The sequence below is a fragment of the Ambystoma mexicanum genome, chromosome 7q (genome assembly GCF_040938575.1).
Source record: "Ambystoma mexicanum isolate Mex_15411 chromosome 7q, UKY_AmexF1_1, whole genome shotgun sequence".
Taxonomy (NCBI): domain Eukaryota; kingdom Metazoa; phylum Chordata; class Amphibia; order Caudata; family Ambystomatidae; genus Ambystoma; species Ambystoma mexicanum.
The window spans coordinates 723,927,252-723,948,397 of record NC_090941.1 but is presented as its reverse complement, the minus strand read 5'-3'; the positions used below and the strand labels follow the sequence as shown (position 1 = coordinate 723,948,397).

Below are 21,146 nucleotides of genomic sequence, written 5' to 3'. Positions count from 1 at the left end.
CGCCAACGGGGCCGGGGTGGCTGTGTATCTTTGCAAGGACTGCATGATGGTGTGTACCCTGGAAGTGGGCATAGTCCGTGGGAGGCCCGATGCAGCCTTTCATGTTTCATGTGTCGGCTTCATTGAGTTCTTGAATGCCATGGTGTAGGTTTACTGGGTGTGACTTTATGGATCATCTCCTCCCCCCTTGTTCTTATGTACCTTAACCCAAGAGGCCCGTCTTGGCTTTGGTAGTACAGGAACCGTTTCTCCCTCGGCGCCCCTGGGAGCCGGACTCGGGGAGTCTTCAGGGGAGCCTGGATGCAAGATCTTTTCTGCGGCTTCCAGGTGGCTAATTCTCCGGGTAGTGCCTTTAAAAGAAAATTGCAAGGCTGTGGGGAAGAGCCATCTGTAGTGGATGTGGTGGTCCTGCAAGAAGAGGTTTAGTAGGCGGAAGGCTCTTCTCCTCTGCAAGGTGAGGAGGGAAAGGTCCTGAAATATTTGGAGGGGGAGCCCTGGAAAGTGAGCTCATCCCGAGACCGCTCAATTGCAGAGATGGCTTCCTTCGAGGTAAAGAAGTGGACGCGTGTTATAACATCAGGGGGAGCGTCCGAGTCCACTCCCTGGCGGGGGCGTAGTATGTGAGTGCGATCTAGCAGGAGTTGTGGCAACAGGGACTGGAAAAATTGCCCCACATATTCTGCCAAGTCTTTCTCCATCACTGTAGATTGTTATGCCAAGCCCTGTTTTCGAGGTTCTCTCGCTTATATTTGAGGATCTCGCACCTGTCCTGAAGGGCCTGGATTGAGTGCTGGACCTCCCCTAGGGTAGTAGAGTGATCCTGGGAGCAATCCTCCACTCCCCCCAGCCTCTGCTTCGCCTCCGTGAGCCTGTGATCGGTTTTCTCTAGCTTTGCCGTGAGTTTGGTCATGCATGATCTAAATTCAGCCTTAATGTCCGACATGAATGCTTGTATGTCTTCTTTGGTGGCCAGGGCTCCTGTGTCATCCCCGGCTTTTGAAGGCATGAGTTTCAATGGCTCCAGTTTCTTTCCTTTATCCGATGAAAGTAGCATAGCAGCTATGTCTGGGTTTTTGGTGATTTTAGATTGTCTAGACATTGTGGCTTGAGGTGACGGGCTGGTGGTGGCGATGGATTATCCCAGATAGGGGAGGTGCAGCCGCGAGAGCCAGCAAGTCCCTACCTGTGAGGGCTCCCAATGCGGTGGGGGAAGAGAGAAGCCTCCGGCCCTTATGGACCTGCCTTGTGGGGACCGTTGAATGCTGCTCGTAGTTACGTCTGGGGCAGGCAGTAGGGCCCTAGGATGCCCGAGGCTGAGAGAGAGCCGGGAGCCCGCCCGGAGAGGAAAAAAGGGGGGGGGAAGAGATGAGGCACCAGCAGGTTGTATGAGTCTGGGCCGCCAGTACTGCTGTCCATACGGCGCCAACCCGGGTCCCGAACCAGGTTTATGCTGCCAGGGGGAGTTGTAGTGGGCCAGGGTGCCTCAGAAATTATGCGGTTCTGCTCTCCGAAGAGGGGAGTAGGGAGGTAACTTGTAGAAGAGTTTGCAGTAGCTGGAGATCCGGCTAACTCCCAATCAGATGTGAGGGTGGTAGTGTTGAAGGCCCACTGTGGCCAGAGCCGAGGAGTGGGGGGGGTGTCAATGGGAAAGGATGAAAGGATGATGAATGGGCAGGGGCGCCCCTGGATCCTGTACGAGCCGTGGTGTGGCCTCCTGGCCCGGCAATGCGGAAGAGGAGCCACTCGTACACCAGGCCCTTTGGTGGTTCCAATTAGCAGCAGTGGTGTGGCCCTTCGGGCCCTGATGCGTAGCAATGATTGGGGGGCCGGTCCGCCTCACACGCCGCCTCGATGTGGCCGCAGCCGGGCTGCAGCCCGGGGTTGCCCCCCCCCCCATCCATCACGAATGGGGACAAAGAGCAGAGCTGCTCGGGGAGGCCCAGCAGGACTCCTGCACCCCTCTGAGCTGCCCACAGACACTCGCAGACCTCTCTGGGCCCACCTCCGAGGCCCAAGCGGCAGGCAGGGGAAGCCAAGGGAACCCAGCTCCTCCACCCCAGTTTCTGCGCCAGGGGCCCTCCAGGGACGCGGGCTGCGGCAGTGGATCGCCCGCCCGCAGCACTTACCGTAACTGCGGGCAGAGGCGGAGTACAAGCCGTTCCGGGCAGACTCTGGATGGTGGCCCGGCTGGGCTTCACAGGGGATGGGGGGGCACCAGGCAGGTGAGTCACTGCAAATCGGGCCCTCAGAGAGAGGGGGCGGGAGCGCCGGGGGTGCGCCTCACATCACAGGGCCACTCTCCTGCTCCGTCCGCCATTTTGGAGAGGCACTGCGGAGGGCCTGCAGCATCCATCGGGCTCAAATCTCTGGGTCCCGGGTCCGCCGGGAGCTAAGACTTCTTCTGCCAGGGCACAAGACGTTCTCCCACCAGGTCAGTCCCAGAAATGCAGCGCTCGACCGCCGACCTGTCATTGGAGGCATCGCTGCATTGGGTTCTCCATGGAGGCCACTAAAAGAGAGTCCACATCGCCGGCGCTCTTGGCCACGCCCTGCCGATACACAGCTTTTAAGGATGTCTTGGCCACGCCCTGCCGATACACAGCTTTTAAGGATGTCTTGGCCACGCCCTGCCGATACACAGCTTTTAAGGATGTCTGGAGGGGTGGAAATCCCCTGTAAATGATCTGTTGTTTTTATTCCACATGTGCACATGAGCTATTACTGCATAGTTGCATTTTAGCAGAAGAGACACTGTGTTAGGAGCTGGGAAATCGTGAAAGAGGAGGACAATTTACACTTTCTGAATATGCGCCAGTGTCCTTTCACTTTGAGGGATGGAATAGTTAAAGGAGACCAAAAACTGAAAGGTCAAATAGTCTAAAGAAAAATAAGGCCAGAGAGGTGGAATCCCATAATAAAACCATCTTCAAGTTTGGGATGCGGCATAAAGTTGAGGGGCAGTGGGGGCACTAGCAGGGTTCAAACAGCGGCATTTGACTATGAAACCAAGACAGGCAGACATACAGATAAGCGTTGTACAAGACACTCTAATTCCCTAAAAATAAGTCGATATTCCCAACTGAAAATGGGAAACAACTGACATGTAGGAGCCTCCCTCCTACTTCCTCACAGCACAATGGATTTGTTATGCTAATCCTCTATACTGGAACAAATCAACAACATAGTAGTTTGAGAGCCTAGGCTTGTCCAGGGAATGGCCTACTGTGCTCCTGCTAGTGGTATCTAGATGTTGGTCTGTTGTAGAGGATAACCTGAGCAAAGTGAAACACAGAGGCCTCCCTTTCCCTAAAATGTTTGATAAACGGGGACCGGATCTGAGTGTTTTGGGGGATTGTGTTGGACAAAAGCAGCACAATTCTTTCCATGGCCAGAATCTCCCATGCCTTGGTCCACCAGTAAGCCAAAGGGGGCCCTTCCCGGTGCTTCTAGAAGCGGACTCTAGTTATTTTAGCCGCAAGCAGTTGTTGAGAGTAGCTTGAGGCCCCGTGAGCGGGAAAGATCTGTCTTCTGGAGCGTCCCCCAGCAAAACCACCAGAGGATCTAGGGGGAGCCGAGTAGCAGTTATTTCTTTAATCTGCGCTAATACCTCATTCCAATAAATACGTATTACGGGGCAGGACCACCACATGTGTATCATGTTTCCCTTCTCCCTGTACCCATGCCAACACTGGTCAGGAACATTTGGTGATATTTTAGGGAGCCTTGCTGACGTGAAGTACCATCTGTGCCAAAGTTTGTTGGCCCCCTCCTTTTATTTGTGTGCACCTCGAGCTTTTATGTGTTCCCTACCAGATCCTGCTCCAGGATTCCTTCGAAAATGTCCTGCACCCATTTGATCATTTAAGGGTGTTTCCCTTCATTCTCCAGATTCTCAAAGCCTATATAAATGGGAGACCCCTCTAGGGGTGCGAACGGCCACCCTTTTTCATTGCTGGGTTAGTAATCCAGTGCCTATATTGCACATAGCGAAATCGCTCCATTTCACCCAGGCCAAATTTGGCCTTACTGGGAGAATCTGTCTTTACATACATTTTACAGACAAAAAAAACATTTCGAACTGCATTGTGGAAAATACATAAATACAGTCAATAGATTGGCGGAGTTATTGTGCTGGAGCCATTCAAAAATATCCACCATTACCTAAGGCACATTTGCCAACCGGCATCATTCCATTGTGGAGATTGTGATTTAGTCCCATGTTGGTGGCCGGGTGATAGGGCTTTGGTGATTCTGAGGGCTTGGTGCCATCACTCTCTCTGTGATTTAAGGCAGGTAGAAGGTACTTGGGGGTGAGAGGATCCCCTATCCGCATCAGTCCATCAACAGTCCTGGCTCTGTCGTTGCCTCCTGGTACCTAAATGGGATAGTTGGTAAGGTAAGGCTAAATAGAAAAGTAACTACTTGCTGTAAAACCAACTCAAAGGTTGTGCGTACAGGACAAGACATTTGGGTAGGTGGCAGGGGTGTGGGGGGGTCAAATGGCCAATCTCAGTGATGGCTCCTTCACTGAGTAAGGTAGAGATGTCAGTCACCCAAAGAAACTCTCCCACTAATAGAGTTAATGCACCCTTTGTTTGTGCCAAGGGATTTGCCACTTTTCTCCAGATGTGCCCCATCATTCCACCCGAGAAAGTGTTATATGTAACCAAGGTAAAGGTTTGAGTCCTTTGTCCAGAGAATACATGTGTACACACTCAACGAGTTGGTTTCACCAGAGACTTTCTGTGATACAGCTCCTTTGCTTCCATGAACCCTCAAATCCAAGATTCACAAACAATTCCCAACAGCGAAGGGAGCCCTCACATACCTGTTGCGGCTGACAAAGATCTCCAACATCTGGAATAGTGCAGCTGCATCAAGCAAGAAGGAAAGGAAATCCAAGTTGGCGGCACGGTTTGAACTAACTGATCCTTGAGGCAGAGCCCACAGACCTACCCGCCAATACAGTACAGCTGAGGACATTTTAGTCTCAGTGTGACTAGGCCAATCATCCAGCTTGCTCTCTGCGCCAAACAATTTGAGACCATTATCTGTACATCCACCAGGATGCTAAGGTATTCAAAGAGATAAGTGAAGCAGAGACACGTGGGAGTCTAGTTGGTGTTGAGAGAAGTGTGTTTTGAAGTGGCAAGGGGGAAAGAAGAAAGTTGGAGAGAATGAGACGAGACAAATAGGAGAGTATGAACATACAAGAGGAGGTTAAATAAAGAGGAAATTGAGTGAAAGAGGAAGAAAGGAGGAGAATTGAGCAGGCTAACAAAGAGTGTTGAAGCTTTGTGTCAAGATGAATAATTAGGAGGAGGAAAGGGAAAGATGTGATTGGACGTACATTTCAAACGAAGAAGGAAAACACATAAACCCGAGGAGGCAAAGCAGGAGACCTCAGTAGGAATAAAACTGGGAAGGAGCGGAGCAGTGAGAGAAAGAAGCCAATAAAAAGGAAGCGAAAGGGGGAGTCCCACTCTGTGGAATGAGGGGTAAGCGGCTAACAAACATGGATCAGGTGGAGATGAAAGAAACAGGGAACAGGAAAAGAACCTGGTATTACTGAACAGCAAGGAGGAAAGTGCCAGTGATAAGTAGCGAAGTAAAGAGGTGGTCACCTGCGAGAAAGGCAAGCAGATAATGGGCTGGTTAAGACTCAAGACCTCGTGCAAAAATCTTAAGTTGTTGTAGGAGTGGAAAGTTGAGTGGTCTCAATCAGCATGCGGCGAGGTAACCAAAAATTAGAAAATAATCTGAACAAACCAGCTAGCTGATTTCCAACAAGCTAAGACACCAGGGGTGGTGCTGCTGGTATTTCATACAATTAAAGTGACATCCCAACATACGCTTCTAAAGCGAAGCAGCAGCATAGATAGCATTGTGGGGCACTTCCATACCAAGGACTCTTCAGTGACTAGCAGGAGATTGGAGTACAAGGAGTAGGGGACTGCCTGAGGACCACAGTCCTACAGAGCAGGGGGATTTGTATTATTTTATTGAATGAATGTCCACTATCCTCAAAGATCCTGAAACACTTGCCTTTTTGTTTACAAAACCCCTTTTGAACCTTACAAGTTGCCTTTCTTTTCTTTTTATTTTTTTACTTGTGTGTATCTAAATAACTAGATTTTACAAGAGTCTTGCTTGTTGATGCTCGTAGTCCCAGAGAGATTGTTGGATGTAGTGGTCTACAGAGGCCAATCATCCTTCACTTGACTGTTTGCTGCATTCTGCGAGGGCGGCTTGATGGATCTTTCCCGTTGCGATTGTCCAGGGTGTTCTGGCTCCGCCAATTAGGCGCGGCCACCACTGCTCTTCTTTGGCGTTGGTGAATGGTTCTAGCAACGGTCGTAGGTATACTGATCGTATGCTGACCAGTGACTGGCAGCTGGTTAACAGGTGTCACACGTTGATGTACAATCTTCAGGCTTTTCATTCTGATTGGCCCTCTGATTTGGAGTATCTCGTTGGTGTGTAATAGATTCAAACGTGCTCTTAAGAAGAGTTGGCGGATCGGTCTACTCGGAAATCTCCTTAGAAATTGGGCGATTTCGTTCCGTTTCATTGTTTGTGCTGGAAGGTGGCCGAGGAGTTTGTTCTCGTTTGCCTTTTCCAAAGTTGAAATCCAGTCTGAGTCGGCCAGTTTCCTTTTGATTTTGCAAGGGTTGGAGATTAGTTCTGCTTCTGTGCATGCTATTTGGTCGAGCTGTTTCTTTATCTGTGCTGCCCAGTTCGCAAGCATTTTGACGTTTCCTTAGGCGATTTCTGCATTGATCAGTTGGTATAGCGGGAGGCGTTGTGAAATGATCATTTTTCTGTACAAGGCGATGCTGTGGAACTCTACTGTGGCTTTGAGAGAGACCAGTCCCAACTCCCTCCTTATTGCAGAAATTGCAGTGGATTTTGGTAGGTTTAGCACTGTCTTCCAAAAGTGGCCCTCTATCTTTTGCCAAAAGTTGTCCGGGATCATCGTCATTGCTTCACCCCCATATGTTAGTGCAAGGACGACTTTCGACTTGTGAAATTTGATCGTTGGTATCAGAGAAAATCGTCCACATTTTTTTTTACAGAATTTTGGCTTGTGTTGCCAGTGCTCTCACTTTCGCCCAGAGATGGTTTTGCATACTGTTTCCGACTGTGCACTGTCCACGATGACCCCCAGAAATCTGAACTTGGGTACTGATACAATCTGGACATTTTCCAGCGCCCATTTGAAGGTGCTTGATCTTTTTGTTGACTTTTCCAAGATTAAGATTTTGGTTTTGTTCTTGTTTACCTCCAAGTTTGATTGATTGATGTAATCAGATAAGTTGTTTAATTGTCGCTGAAGGCCGATCAGCGTTTGATCAATTAGTATAATGTCATCGGCGTATGCTAGGCGTGGCATGGGCACATTCGCTATTTTTGAGGGGAAGGCTCTGACCGTAGAGCAGGTGTCTTTGAAATCTCCCATGAAGGCCACAAAAAGTGCAGGGGCTAGAGGGCAGCCTTGTTTGACTCGTCTACGCATTGGAATTTCCCCAGACAAGAGGCCTTTACTGTTCAGTTTCACTCGCTTGGATGTACCCGTGTGTAATGCCTTGATGGGAGCCAAAATGTCTTGCAGGCAGTTCCAGGAGTGGAGTTTTGACCATAAAAGGTCCCTGTCAACACGGTCAAAGGCTTGGGTTAAGTCTATGAAGGCCACAAAAAGTCTGGCTGAAGCCTCTAAAGTTTTGCTCTTGGCCATGCTTGGAAGCATGATGTTGATAGTAGTGGATGAGTGGTGGATGAGTTCTTTTTGAAGCCCGCTTGGAAAGGTTCATTGCAAGCCGCATCTGTTGCCTAGGTCTGGAACTGCTTTACTGAAAATGTTGCCGATTGTGTCGAGGAGAGCGATTGGACGATAGTTGCGAGGATCAGATTTATATCCTTTTTTGTAAATCGGGACCACATTGGAGGACGTCCAAGATCTCGGAATAGATTGTGTTGATGAGCACTTGCTGAAAACCAGGCTGATAAATGGGGTCCATAAAGTTACAAAGTTTTTGAGGTCAATAGTGGGACGGGAGCATGCAAGGCTTTGAGTTTACTGATAGTTGACTCAATGCCTTCTTGATCGGACAAGTCAACCCAGGGGCAGTCGTGGTAACTTTGTTCTGAGGTTGCTGGTGTCGTTGGCTGCCGGAAAACGGCTTCAAGGTGGAGATTCCTTTTTTCTTCACTGACACAATTGGATGGCTCGTTAACATTCTGTTCTGCTTTAGGTTTTAGGAGCGCCCAGAATTCTCTTGCGTTTTTGCCGGATCCTTTTTTTAGTATCTCCTCAGAGTCTTTTTGATAGAGAGTGACTCAGTGATGTTTAAGCCAAGCTTTGTACTTCTTTGCTTCCGCTGATGCTTGAGCCAATAAAACAGGTGAGCTGGATTTTTTGGCTTTGCGCTTTAGTTGTCTTAGGATTGCGCATTTGGTAACGACTAGTTTGTCATATTGGTGGAGGCCAGATTTCCCTGAACCAGTCCCACTGCGTGATGGTACTTTGTAGGGGCTCAGCAGCGGTTGGTAGTCGATATCCACTGGGTGATGTTCAGAGGCGAGCAGTTTGGTTTTTTAGCTCCTCGTCAGTTCTTCCACTCTGACCGCCGACATTTTTACGCGATTACCCTGTATGTTGGACTCTATTCCTGTGTTCATTTTTGGATTGATTTCTGCAGTCGAGATCCATGTCGCTCTTAAGAGGTTGTGGTCGCTTGCTTCGGTGTGGATGACTTCAAATTCTGTTATTAGTTCCAACATTGCGTCGGAGACAAAGATATAGTCTATGGTTCCTTTTAAGGAGCCTCTCCCATGTAGGGAATCTTCCTGGAAGTGGTAGTGACAGGTCCAAGTTGTGGAATCCTCGTGAAGACATCAAGTAATTCCAGAGCTCGCCTCTTTTGGTCTGAGTACCTGTCTTTGGGAGGAGTTTTTCTGTTTCATGTTCAGGTCTCCGCAAATGACGACGTGTGCAATGTGCTTTTCGGGGTAGATATTGTCAATTTCTTTTTCCAACATACTCAGGAACTTTTTGTCAGAGATTGCTTGCGGATTCCAGTACATGTTTATAATGGCAATCTCAGTGGTTGTTTTTTTCCCTGAGAGCTGGTCATAGTTTGTCCAAATCGTTCTGATGGTTAAGTAGTGGGTTGAGAGTGTGAGTGACTCCATTAAGTTGATTCCGCTGTCCACTCTGGCTGCCAATAGGAGTCCTGACGACGGGCATCCCAGCCTGTTTTTTGTTGCTGGTGCAAAAGCTATCTCGAATCCCTCGAGGACCGGTTTTTCTGTTAACCATAGCTCCTGTAGTGCTAATATGTCAAACTGACCCAGGTCAGGGCCACCTTTGATCGTGAGGTGCTTGTACCCACATGTGTTCCAGGAAGCATCTCATGATCAAAGGATTTGTATTTCCTCAGGTTTTGAGTCGTTGGAGATGTAATCTCAAGAGCCCCGTCTCCAAGAGCCGTTGGTTGCTATTATTTCAGTGTTGAGACTAAAGACTTTGGCAGCCAGGACCAAAGTGGTTTTGGCGGCGCTGGCGATGTTAGTTTATTTGATTCTTTGGTCCTGTTTGAGTCCGCACAGTGGATAGGTTCCTGTTTGGAAGGACCTTGGCTGCCTCGAAGTGTTTTTCGGTGTGCTTGCGGAGTGACGAGGTGCATCCCTTGCCGGTCTGGGCTCATTGGTCTTTCTGGTTGTGGATACATTTGGCAGATCTGACCTATCTGTTTGTGGATCTATCGGTCTCCCTGGCGCTTCTTTCTCGGGTTTCAGCCTGTTGTCCTTGTAAAGCGTTTCCATCCTTGAAACGTAGTGCGATTTTTTAAAATTTTTTGTGTGGTGAGGGAATGAAGCGTTTTGACTGTTTCTAGGTCCCTGTGGTTAGTGAGGTCTGTTAGCCTTTCTTGGGCTTCTTTCAGTTGAAGTTTATAGTTCTTCGACCTTATGTGCAGTTAGCATTTCGCTTTGGCACCTATGTGGTACGGTTCCACAAGGATTAGATCCTCTGATGATAGGTGATGTAGGCACCGGAGCTGTCTGAAAATTTTCAGAACCGTTCTTCTGTTTAGGATTATGTCCTCTTGGTTGTCACTCGTTTGTTCTAATTTCAGAATTGTGGTAGGAGGCGCTTTGCTGGACGGTGCCTTCCTTGTCTGTTCACGGTCGGCACTCCTTCTTGGGGGATTACGCCGTTCCGAGGTTGTAGAGTATTGGCGACTTTCTTTAGGGTCGCTTTTGTGCTGGGAAGAATGATAGTCGTATTGGCAGTTTTTCCTAGGGCGTTCGGTTAGTCTATAGTGGTTCCTGTTGGAATACTTCTCCGATCTTTGGTGGTGTGGGACTGGCAGTGAATCGTGATGGTGTATTTCATGCCCCTCCCAATCGGATTTCGGGCTTTTTAGCAGCCGGTTGCTTGTAGAACTTTTGCAAATTGGTCGGTGAGGATAGGGGCTTGCCCACTTGCCACCAGCCCTTGATGTGAATTGATCGTCTGTCCTAGTTTTCTTTTCGAAAACGTCCTCTTGATCTTCGTGTACCGAAAGGTTCATCAGTACTTTGTCAGACAGGAATTGTTCAACTGTGGTGGGTGACCTGGTTGGCTGATTCAGTGGGAGACTTGAGGGACAGGGATGTTTTGGTCCTCGTCCCGAAGCTGGCTCTTCTATTGAGGCTCGGTTTGGACTTGCCCCCACAATGCGAATTTCCTCCGACTTTTTTGGTGAAGACCTTTTGTTTGTTGGTGAGTGTGGAAGTTTGAGGAGTATTTGGTTGTTTTTTTGAGGCTTAGAGTTGGATATTGAAGACTCCACTTTTTTGGCTGGAACTGTCTTCTTCTTTCTATGCGGATCCTCAATAATTAAAGTGGTCGATTCTGCCAGGTTTAATTTGAAGTTGAAGGATTTGGACTGAGGCAGTGTCGAAGTGGCGCCACTTCTGGCGTTGGTGTTGAAAATGCTGAAAGCCTCTTGGGTTTGAGTTTCAGAGTCTTTAGTTTGTCTAGTCGGGTCCTTGGTGACAGGGGCTGAGAAAGTCTGTGTTGGAGCGTTTGAGGCTGAGGGTTTTCTTTCGGTGTGCTGCGAGATGTGCCCCGTTTCTTCCTGAGGGAGAGGGTTCTGAGACTCCTTGTTCGTCTCGTTGTTATTGGCCTCTGTTCATTTTTCCATTGTCATCACGTAGCCCTCCAAGAATATTAATTTTGTGTGGATCACAGCCGAAGCTGTTGTGTGGTCTTTCATCGAGTCATTTAACGATTTGCAGTTTACAGAACGGTGCCATGGCGATTGTGATAGCTGACATGATGGTAAGCATATCCAGTTTTTTCGATGGAGTGTCTTTTTTGGATAGTTTGCTTACTGGCCTTGTAGGGGAATTTAAGAACTGGCCATAGGACGTCCGGCGTAAGGGTGGCGAGGGAAATATATGGTTTCTGCTTTGTCCCGTTCTGCCGTGGATGTGTTGATGGTTGTCGTCTGCTGAGTATGGACTTTCCTCTCTGTTTGATCTTTCCCCCTGTGGCCGCCTTTGTGGTCGGGAGGGAGTGTGCAATTTGGGGTCCCTGATAGTCAGGCCCTCTGGGTGGCTCAATTTGTGGGCTCCACATTTACTCCCTGACCTATCGAGAGTGGTTGTTGTCGGGATAAACTGCGGAGGAGCGCGCTGAAGCGCCATCGTTGGCGTTCGAGGGAGGATTGGGGATGTCCGTTCCTGATTTTCAACATTGGTCGAGAGCTTATTTTCTTTGATACTTTCACCCTCGCTAGGTGGCTTGTATGTTGGTGAGATTGACTTCTCCACTGGTAAACCTGGTTGGTTTGCCTCGTTGGTCCCTTCTTTTGAAGTTTCTTCAGACGTTTGGTCAGTATTAACTAGAGCCTCTTTTGAGATTGAGACGTGTGATGGTTGCATTGTAGTAACGGTGCGCTCAGGGCTTGAGGTGATCTCAATGGTGGTTTCAGGGCTCGCCAGAGTTTTGCGTGATTTGGGCGGCGGGGACGCTTCTTGGATAGCTTCCAAAATTTCTGCCTTGGACAGTTCTAAGATGTCGTATTTTCGTTTGCCTTGGCTTTTGAAAAAGTCCTTCAGTGAGTTGTATTGCCCTATTTTTGAGGGCACCTTTCTTGAATTTGGCCTTTGGTGGGTTTCATTATTTGTTGTGGCTTTATTTTTTTTGTTTGCTTTTGTTTTTTGCGCCCCCTTTGCATTCACACCCCTTGGAGGGGGAGAGATTGTGTTTTCCCCTTCTTCTGCTGGTTTCAAGGGGTCTTGTTTTTGCATTATTTTCTTGTTTCTTTATTGTTAGTGTCTGTTAATGGTAATCCGTTTTATGTTAAATTTGTTTTTTTATTTGTCTGGATTTTCGGAAGTACTGTTGGGCAATTCCCTGGTGAGTCGTTTGTTTCTGCCCTTGAGGCTGTTTGGGGTTTCCCCCCTGACCCGGGTCCTTGGGCCTCCAGGGACTTCAACGTTGTGGCCTCTCAGCCAGTTTCTCTTCCTGTACGCACGTCTGGAACGCCTCCGACCAGTAGAGGTCGGCGGCATCCGGAGCGGTGTGAATCTGTGCCGTTGTGCTGCCTAGTACCGCACGGACGGCCTCCTCCATGTCTGGAGCTGGGAATCAGGGGTGTCTCCCCCTCGGGGCCTGTCCTGCTGTTCCTGCTGGTCCTGCGCCCCCGCCTCCCGTAGGTGCAGCGCGCAAGGACCCCTCATGCTCCAGATGGCTACCCGCCCAGGTTAACTCTGTCTGTCAAGGAAGATATTTTAAGCTAAAAGGTTCTCCCTTCTCTTCCCCCTAACATGCATGCCCCCTCGTTGGCGGCCTCTGTTTTTGGTACCCTGGACTACTGAAACTCTCTCTTCCTGTCCCAGCCTGAATATATACTCCACCGGCTTCAGATACTTCAGAACACTGCAGCCAACTGGTGTTTCAATGGGGCTTTAGCTGGATGTTTGAGGTTATTGTGGGTATATGAGGTTGTGTTTTGGCAAAATAAACTCTGCTGGACATGCTAGACTGGGCATACAAGGCTCTATCTGGACATAACAGGATATCTATCACTGGGCATATTGGGCTGTCCTTTGCATATTTTAGTCATTTAGTTTGCTATTATCCAAAGCAAGTAACAAAATGAAATACTTTACAAACAGAAGAAACCAAGGTAAAAGGCATGAGTCTATAATTGTGCTTGGGTGTATGAGGCTGTGCTGAACGAATGAGTCTGTCCTTGGCAGATGAAGCTCTATCTGTCGGTATTGGGCTATAGCATGACATATGAACCTTCTCCAGTATGCATGAGTCTGATTCTCTTCCTGATTTATGCGTTTACAGATGCATGTTAGCAGTATCTGGGCATATGATAGCATGTTGGCATACAAGGCTACATTCAGTTGGGCTCACGTGAGGCTGTGTATTGGTGCATGGGGGTGCTGTAGACACAGAATTCTGTAGCATAAGAGGTTTCACCTGGTATAAGATGGCATTGCCGTTGTCATATGAGGATTGTGTCTAATGTGCCCCTGGCACATGACTTCACCACTGCCATACTGCGGTATCACCCTAGTTTGTGATATCATTCCTTTGTCTTTAGATTTGTGCCACTACTTCATGTGATGTCATGAGTCAAAGGACGCTTCCTTTGACGGGACTGAGAAGGGGGGGGGGGGCAAAAGTTGCACAGTGCCTCCTTTACTCCACCATGCATTGTGATGAATGAATGTCACTGTGCCTATCCATGATGGAATGAACAGCAATAAAGCGTGCATATGAACTAGTAGTCCTATATAAGAAGTGTCCTCAGACGTTCCCTGGTGGTGATGACATTGGATTTCATGCACAGTTAAATGTTGGCCTTTTCCGTAAACAATGGTTAGATCTGTGCATAGAACTAAGCAGCAGCCTGTTTGGTTTATACACATTTTGAGAGGTAACCTGGGGCCCGCGTTTACTTATGAATCAAGCCAAAGGGGTTCTGAAATAAATGTGAGGCTGTACTAGGAACGATAGAGCATCATGGCTGGGGAAAATGTACTTCAGTTTCTTTAATTGAAATATCATTCTGCAAGCCAAGCCATATTTTGAACCAGTTAAGAGGTAATGCAACACAATGTTACTTTGCAATTTCGTTTCATTTGGAAGCGGATTCATGGCACCCCAGGAGGTACTTTGATGCCAATTGTGATGCCAATTTTATACTTTGCATTAGACGAAGAAATCCAAACTTCAGTCTTCCACCTTAGTGTTGATCAATGGTGATCAAGAGCCCAAAATGCCTAGAGAAATCTGGTTTTATGTAGCATGTTTAATAATGATAAAGCTATTTATTTTAAGAGAATTAAAAAATCATCTTGTATATTTCATCGGGTAAATGCACAAAGGTTTTACCCTTGTGTTGTCGTCGTAGCCTAACAGTGACTTCAGTGCATATTATTTTCCCATCCAGCTTAAGATTTGCACGGAAAGTGCAGACGAATACATCACAGAAACGTACTTGGATGTGCAGTTTTAAATTTAACTTTGTTGAAAATGTACTGTATATTATTTCAACTACAGTGTTTGTCTTAACAGGATGGGTGCTGGAATTTTCGAAGATTGTGTATTCTTTCTAAAGGTGAATCACCTATCGGCTCAGGACAAGAAACATCTGAAAACATGCATTAAAGATAATGGTGGCATGATATCTTTTGTGCTGAACAAAAAGGTATTGTTTAATCGTAAAATTCATTTTTGAAAAGTAAAGATATTGACCGTTGTTAATATGTGTAAGGATGAATTATCAATGTTAGTAGTTGCTATTCGTGGATGCAGTTGCTTGATTGATGGCAGTGCCAGTAATTTGCCAACTCTTGTTGAGTACGTGATGGCGAGTCTGAAGCAATTGGCTGGACTAACTGCTTTAGTTTTTCTTGCACTAAGTGCAGAGAGCCAACTCGCTGTAGAACCTTGCATCAGTGTACAGCACCATTCTCTTCTGCAAACCCTCCTGTAGCCCCTAGGGGGCATTTTGACTGACATTGGGGCGGAAGGTGGTCTCTGCCATGCACGGTGTGATGGAAACCATGTAAACCTGCACTTCGGATGGGAAAACCCTAACCATGAGACATAGAACTGAAAGTGTTGTTTCTTGGCTTAAAACCCATGGCTGCAGGATGTCCCTCAAGCTATTTCGGCACTTGGCAGCTATGGTTTTGCCACATAAGTCCCCATACACACCCTCATTCAGGAGGCCAGTGACTGTCTTTATTACTGCTGCCAGCAGTTATTCATTAGGTAAACAAACAACTCAGTCTAACTATGTTTGTAAAATGGGCATAATTTGTTGTTTGTAAAATGGGCATAATTTGTTGTAAATTTAACATTATAAATTAAATTAGGTTTGGGTGTGTTGGCCGAAGCAATATCCCTTCACCCCACATGATTGTAATGTTTATGTTTGCATGGAGAGTCTTGCTCCAATGATTAAGCCTCATATGCTCTGAGCTGTCCTCTTTGCATTCCTGTACCTTTTTAATATAGCTTTGTATCAATAACTCCCTTACAATGTCTCCCAAATCTTGCTGGTTCTCAGGCCTAACTACTCATACATATATCCTATTTATTATTTTACAATGGACGGTCATTATGAACATTTGCTGCTAACTTGTATAGTGGCTCACACTGTGCAAGTCTAGTTGCCACCTCTTCTTTGGCAGCACTTCCTTAACGTTCAGTTAATCTGCTCAGTAGTATCTCTGGAGAATCACTTAAAAAAGAAGACTGTCAAAGCCACCCGCCTTCTGGAAGGGAGACTACTGATACTCAATGGGACTCTGGAAGGGGCCAGTGTACCACTGGCAGCGTTATATGTCCCCAACCAGGGGCAGGCACAGTTCATATCGCAGGCACTTAATGTGATACAGGAACAGGAGGCCGACCTCTATGTAATAGGAGGAGATTTCAATTCCTAGGCAGACGAAGCAAAAACATGAAGACCAGGGGGGCCATGGGGCAGGGGGCAGGGTGCAAGTGGGAGCTAAACCCGGACACATGGGACGAACGCTAGTGGCTCTTGGTCTAATTGATGTCTGGAGAGAACAGCACCCAGGGGAAGAGGGGTATACATTTTACGCAGTCCCACATAACACATATACTAGGATCGATTACCTCCTCATGAATAGAGATCAGGGGGCGAGAGAGACTCGTAGTGAGTTCAGACCAGTGGGCTGGACCAATCATGACATGGTCCTTATGCCCCTAGATGTCACCGGACTTTACAGACCAGACAACCGCTGGTATTGCAATGAAACACTCTGGAAAGACCCCCACTTCGCCAAACAATTGGGGGATGGGATCACTGAGTACTTTGAACTAAACGATAATGGGGAAGTGAATAATGGAGCGGTTTGGGACGCAGGAAAGGCAACCTGGAGGGGACTACTCATCAGAGAGGGGGCGAGACGTAAGAGGGAGAGAAACCTCTGAGAGGAGCAGTTGAGGAGAGAGATAATGGAGGGGGAGGAGAGGATGCATGCGATGGAATGGGAGTTGGAGGAAGCCAGGGAACAGATGCTCTCCAAAAGGGCGGAAATGAAAGCGCTGGGGATGGTAGAAACAGTGTGGAAGTTGAGATACCTCAAACAGAAATACTATGAGAAGGGGGATAAGGCGGACACACTGTTGGCAGCGAGGCTCTGAGCACAGAGGGCAGAGAGGTGGGTATCGTCTCTTGCATGCTCCGAGGAGGACGCAAGGGGTTCACCCAGGGAGATAGTAGAGGGATTCGCCCAGTACTATGAAACCCTTTACAAATCTGAAGTACAGGAGGGAGAAACGGCCATGAGGGAATACCTGGACAGGATAGACATGAATACATTTACCAACCTAGAGATGGAACACCTGGAGAGCCCAATAACAATATAGGAAATACAAGAAGCAATATCCCGCCTTCCCAATAGTAAGGCCCTGGGGGAAGATGGATACACCATAGGGTTCTATAAAAGAATTCTCAGGGATCCTGTCTCAGCACATGGCCCGATTTATATAATCACTTTCTAGAAACGGGACGCCCCGGACACCTTTAGTAAAGCATTGATATCGGTGATCCCCAAAGAGGGAAGGGACCCCAAGTAAAGTGCATCTTATCGTCCTATCTCGTTGCTGAATGTCGATGAGAAGATCTTCACACATATCCTAGTGACACGCTTTGAGGATAAGATGCCACAGATAATACACCCAGACCAGATGGGGTTTATAGCAGGAAGGCAGGGCCCAGATGCGGTTAGAAAGACCTTTGATCTCATGGAGCACGTTGGAGAGGGCCAGGGAGACCATGCCCTTTTAAGTTTAGATGTGGAAAAAGCATTTGACCGGGTAGAATGGGTGTTCCTATTTGCAATCTTAAAGAATATAGGAGTGGGGGACAAAATGTGTAGAGCCGTCCAAGCCATCTACTCCAACCCAAAGGCACGGGTAGTGGTGAACGGGGTGAAATCCAGGCAATTCGGGCTAAGCAGGGGCACTAGAGAAGGCTGCCCACTGTCCCCACTCCTTTTTACCGTCATAATGGAGACCCTGGGGGAGCAGATCTAGAAAGATGTGCAAATAAGGGGAATAAAGGTAGGAGACGTGTCCCACAAACTGAGCATGTATGCAGATGATATCATGTTATACCTCTCGGAAGTGACAGGGACAGTGTCAAGGATACTCCAGGTAGTAGAATAATATGGGCGCCGATCGGGCTTCAAGGTAAACGCAAATAAATCAATCCTCCTTCCACTAGGAGAGATAGCGGAAGAGCAAAGAATGGAATAGAAAGGGCTGGGAATACAGGTGGAGGAACGCAGCCTGAGGTACCTTGGAGTGAGGATCCCTAGGGAACTGGATAAATTATACGAAGAAAACTCCCCCCATGCGCCCCTACTGCATCAGCTCTTTGGGGAGCTAGACACCTAGTCGAAATTGACCGTTTCATGGTTAGTGCACCTAAATGCTCTCAAAATGGTCCTCCTTCCAAGCCTGCTATTTCTTTATCAGGCACTCCCAATAGACATGCCAGACGCACACTTTGGAGAATTGAAAAGCAAAATGATTAGATTCCTCTGGGAGGGGAAAAACATAGGTAGTCTACAGACAACTGATACAACCCAGGGAGAAAGGAGGGGTGGGGCTCCCAGATATGCGTACATACTACAGGGAAGCCCAGTTCAGAGCCCTAGTCCCCCACCAGAGAAAAGACAAACAAACAATGGGTGGATATTGAGAACCACTTATTCCTCCTGGTTACGCTTGGGGAATGGTTGTGGCCACCCCGAGAAAGGTACGGATGCACACTTTGGTCCCTTTGGAGAGTCAAGAGGGAAATGAGGGGGGTAACGACCTGGCCCTCACCCCTGAGTCACATCTGGACACCCCCCAAAAGGGACCGAAACCCCGGACTTGAGAGATTCCAAGACTGGTTTGAGGGAGGTGTGGAGAGAGTGGAGCAGGTCCTGAAAAAAGACCTGTTCATAGAGCCACAGGAGTTGGAAGACCCACTGGGAGGGAAAATCTCGGTATTCAAATACTTGCAACTTAAAGGGGTGCTGTTGTCCGAAGACTGGAAGGAGGACTTGCAGAGTGAATCGACACGCACGGAAAGGGTGTTGGATACAGGAAAAGGGTCAAAAGGGCTTATCTCCGGATTGCACAAGGCCTTATTGGATGCATGGGGGGGGGGACATAGAGACATACAGGAGAAAATGGGAGAGGGATATGGAATTAGAAATGTATGATGATCAGTGGCGAAGGTTGTGTGTGAATGCCCATCGTACCTCAGTGGCTTGCCAATATAAATTGCATGGGTTGAAAACTCTTTACAGGTGGCAATGTGACCCTGCAAGACTGTCAATGATGTATCCCGGTGCCGGCCCTAACTGCTGGAGGAAATGTGGGTTAAGGGCGGACTACTGGCATATGTGGTGGGCCTGTGACAGAGTACAGAGATATTGGAAGGAGGTCCTGGGCTGGATAAGGAATTTAGATGGGGTGGATAGACGGTTGAATCCTCTCCTGGTCTTGTTTGGGATAGATGTGATAGAAGGGGATTGGATTAAGCTCCCGCACATGCTGCACTTCCTGTTATTGGTGTCCAGGGATTTCATGGCAGGAGGTTGGAAAAGGGTGGAACTCCGTAGTGAAAAGCAATGAGCAGCCCAGGCCCTTGACATATACAGAATGGAACAGCTCACTAGACAGATACACAGCCAATCCCGCCTCATGTGAAATGAAATGGGCCCCCTTCCTGGAAAGATACGACCCGGAGAGATCCCGGTCAGGGGAATATTAAAAGTCCCCAGAGACGTAGATGGAGACACAGAAGAGGTGTGGAGGAAAGTAGCACTATGGGAGGGAGCGGGGGGATTGAGAGACAAATAGATATCGGACATACCCCAAGACAGACCCCGGAGTGGATAGACTGGGAAATGCCAGCAAATACAGTGAATGGACTCCTGACTAAAGAAGGGAGGCAGTGAAATAGTCGCCTGGCACAGGCAGGCTCCGGTGAAACTAAACGATAGTCACCCGATGAACCAGTTTGTTCAAAAGGGGTGATGGGAAGGGGTTTAGAAATTAGGGTGGTAGTTGGGGTGATTATGTTGTTGTTTTTTCTCTTTTCTCTGTGCCGTTTCATCTCTTGGTAAGGGGGAAGGGGCAAGAAAAATCAAAACTTTCTCATGGTATAAAGTGTAAACAGTGAATGTGTAACTGCGAACCGATGTAAATTAACCATGATGATTTACCAATAAAATTAATTTGAAAAAAACAGAAATTGTCAACAATAAAAGGCTATTATTCTTTGTAAGCCATTTCAGAAGGAAAGCTGGATTTGGTGCACAGTCATTCTTTACCATTCCAGCTCGTACTATCTTATCAGTTGATTATGTTGTTGTGAAATTGGGTAGTTAGTTGAACATGGTTAGTTGAATTAACTTGTTGGATTATTTTCCAATCCCAAAGAAGGGCGTTCATCCAAAAGGAAGATCGAATTTGAATTCCAAACAGGGGTAGTATATGATAAGAAAACCTGGGACCTGATCTGAGTACCAGAGCAAACAATAGCAATACCTGTCAAATCGTGGTAGTAATTGGGCACCTATTGGCCATAAAAATGGCAGAGGTTGCACAATGTAGAACCTAATAACATATGGTGGCACTAGATTGCACATTTTATTTATTCATTTATTTGTAATGCGCCGAAAGCCTGCAGGCATCGGGCGCAGAAACATTTACACATTAAGGATGAACATCAATAACGAGACAGAAGTAGATTTTTTTAGGAGAGAAGTTGGTTACTTGAAAAACAAGGTTTTAAAAGTTTTCCTGAAAACTCTTCAATCAGGTTTTGTTCTCAATGCAATGGGTCCTGAGTTCCAGAAGTTGGCTTCTGTTACTGGAATCTTCCAAGTCTGTTTGTGCGACTGTGATCCGGACAGACCATCTGCATTTTGTTTGAGGAGCGTAATGCTGTAGTTGGAGGATATCACAGAATTAATGATTTAAGGTAGGCAGGAGCATGTCCAAAGATACATCTGTGAACCAAGGTTCCCACTTTAAAGTTGATACTCCAATGGAGTTCACGAAGACGAAGATAGTAGTTACTTCGGCTGTGGCCACTCTACATATTGCTCCAATAGGTTTCCCATCAGGCCCACTAGCCATGGCCATTGGCCATGCCTAGTGGCTCCAGACTTTGGCCAAAGCCACACCACTAGGTTTCTTTTGGGCACACTAGCCATGGCCCCTTGACATGTTGCCCACTAGGTTCCGTGTCCACTGTACATGGTCCCCGGATAGCTTTCTTTCGGACCCACTAGCAGGACACGGGCAACTATACATGTCTTTTGGGTCTACTAGCCTGGGCCTAGCGTTTAAAACACAAACTTGCTTTTCCCTCTCACTAGGCTCCGCCTGTTAGGAAAGATTTCCTTTTCATGTGTAATTTTCCCTCCAGTTGTGTACCCCGCAACATTTTGCTGCTGTTATACACCATAGTCTGACTTTGCCAGAGGAGCACAGCCTTCAGCTGCACTCCCCTCGGCTTTTCGCTCACTTTACTATGGGGAAACTGACATGACCTTAAAGACAGTCAGTTCTGGGAGACTTTGTTTCT

General features: G+C 47.5%; 1 protein-coding gene across 7 annotated transcripts in view; it reads left to right on the top strand.

Annotated features, from left to right (window-relative positions):
• PARP4 (poly(ADP-ribose) polymerase family member 4) overlaps window positions 1-21,146 on the top strand; it is a 2,748,946-nt gene that overhangs the window by 102,792 nt on the left and 2,625,008 nt on the right. For all 7 annotated transcript variants that reach the window (XM_069639202.1, XM_069639198.1, XM_069639200.1 and 4 more), the window contains exon 2: window positions 14,588-14,720. In XM_069639202.1, coding sequence (XP_069495303.1) covers window positions 14,589-14,720 — 132 coding nt within the window. In that variant the 5' untranslated portion in view covers window position 14,588. The remainder of the gene's footprint in view (window positions 1-14,587; window positions 14,721-21,146) is intronic.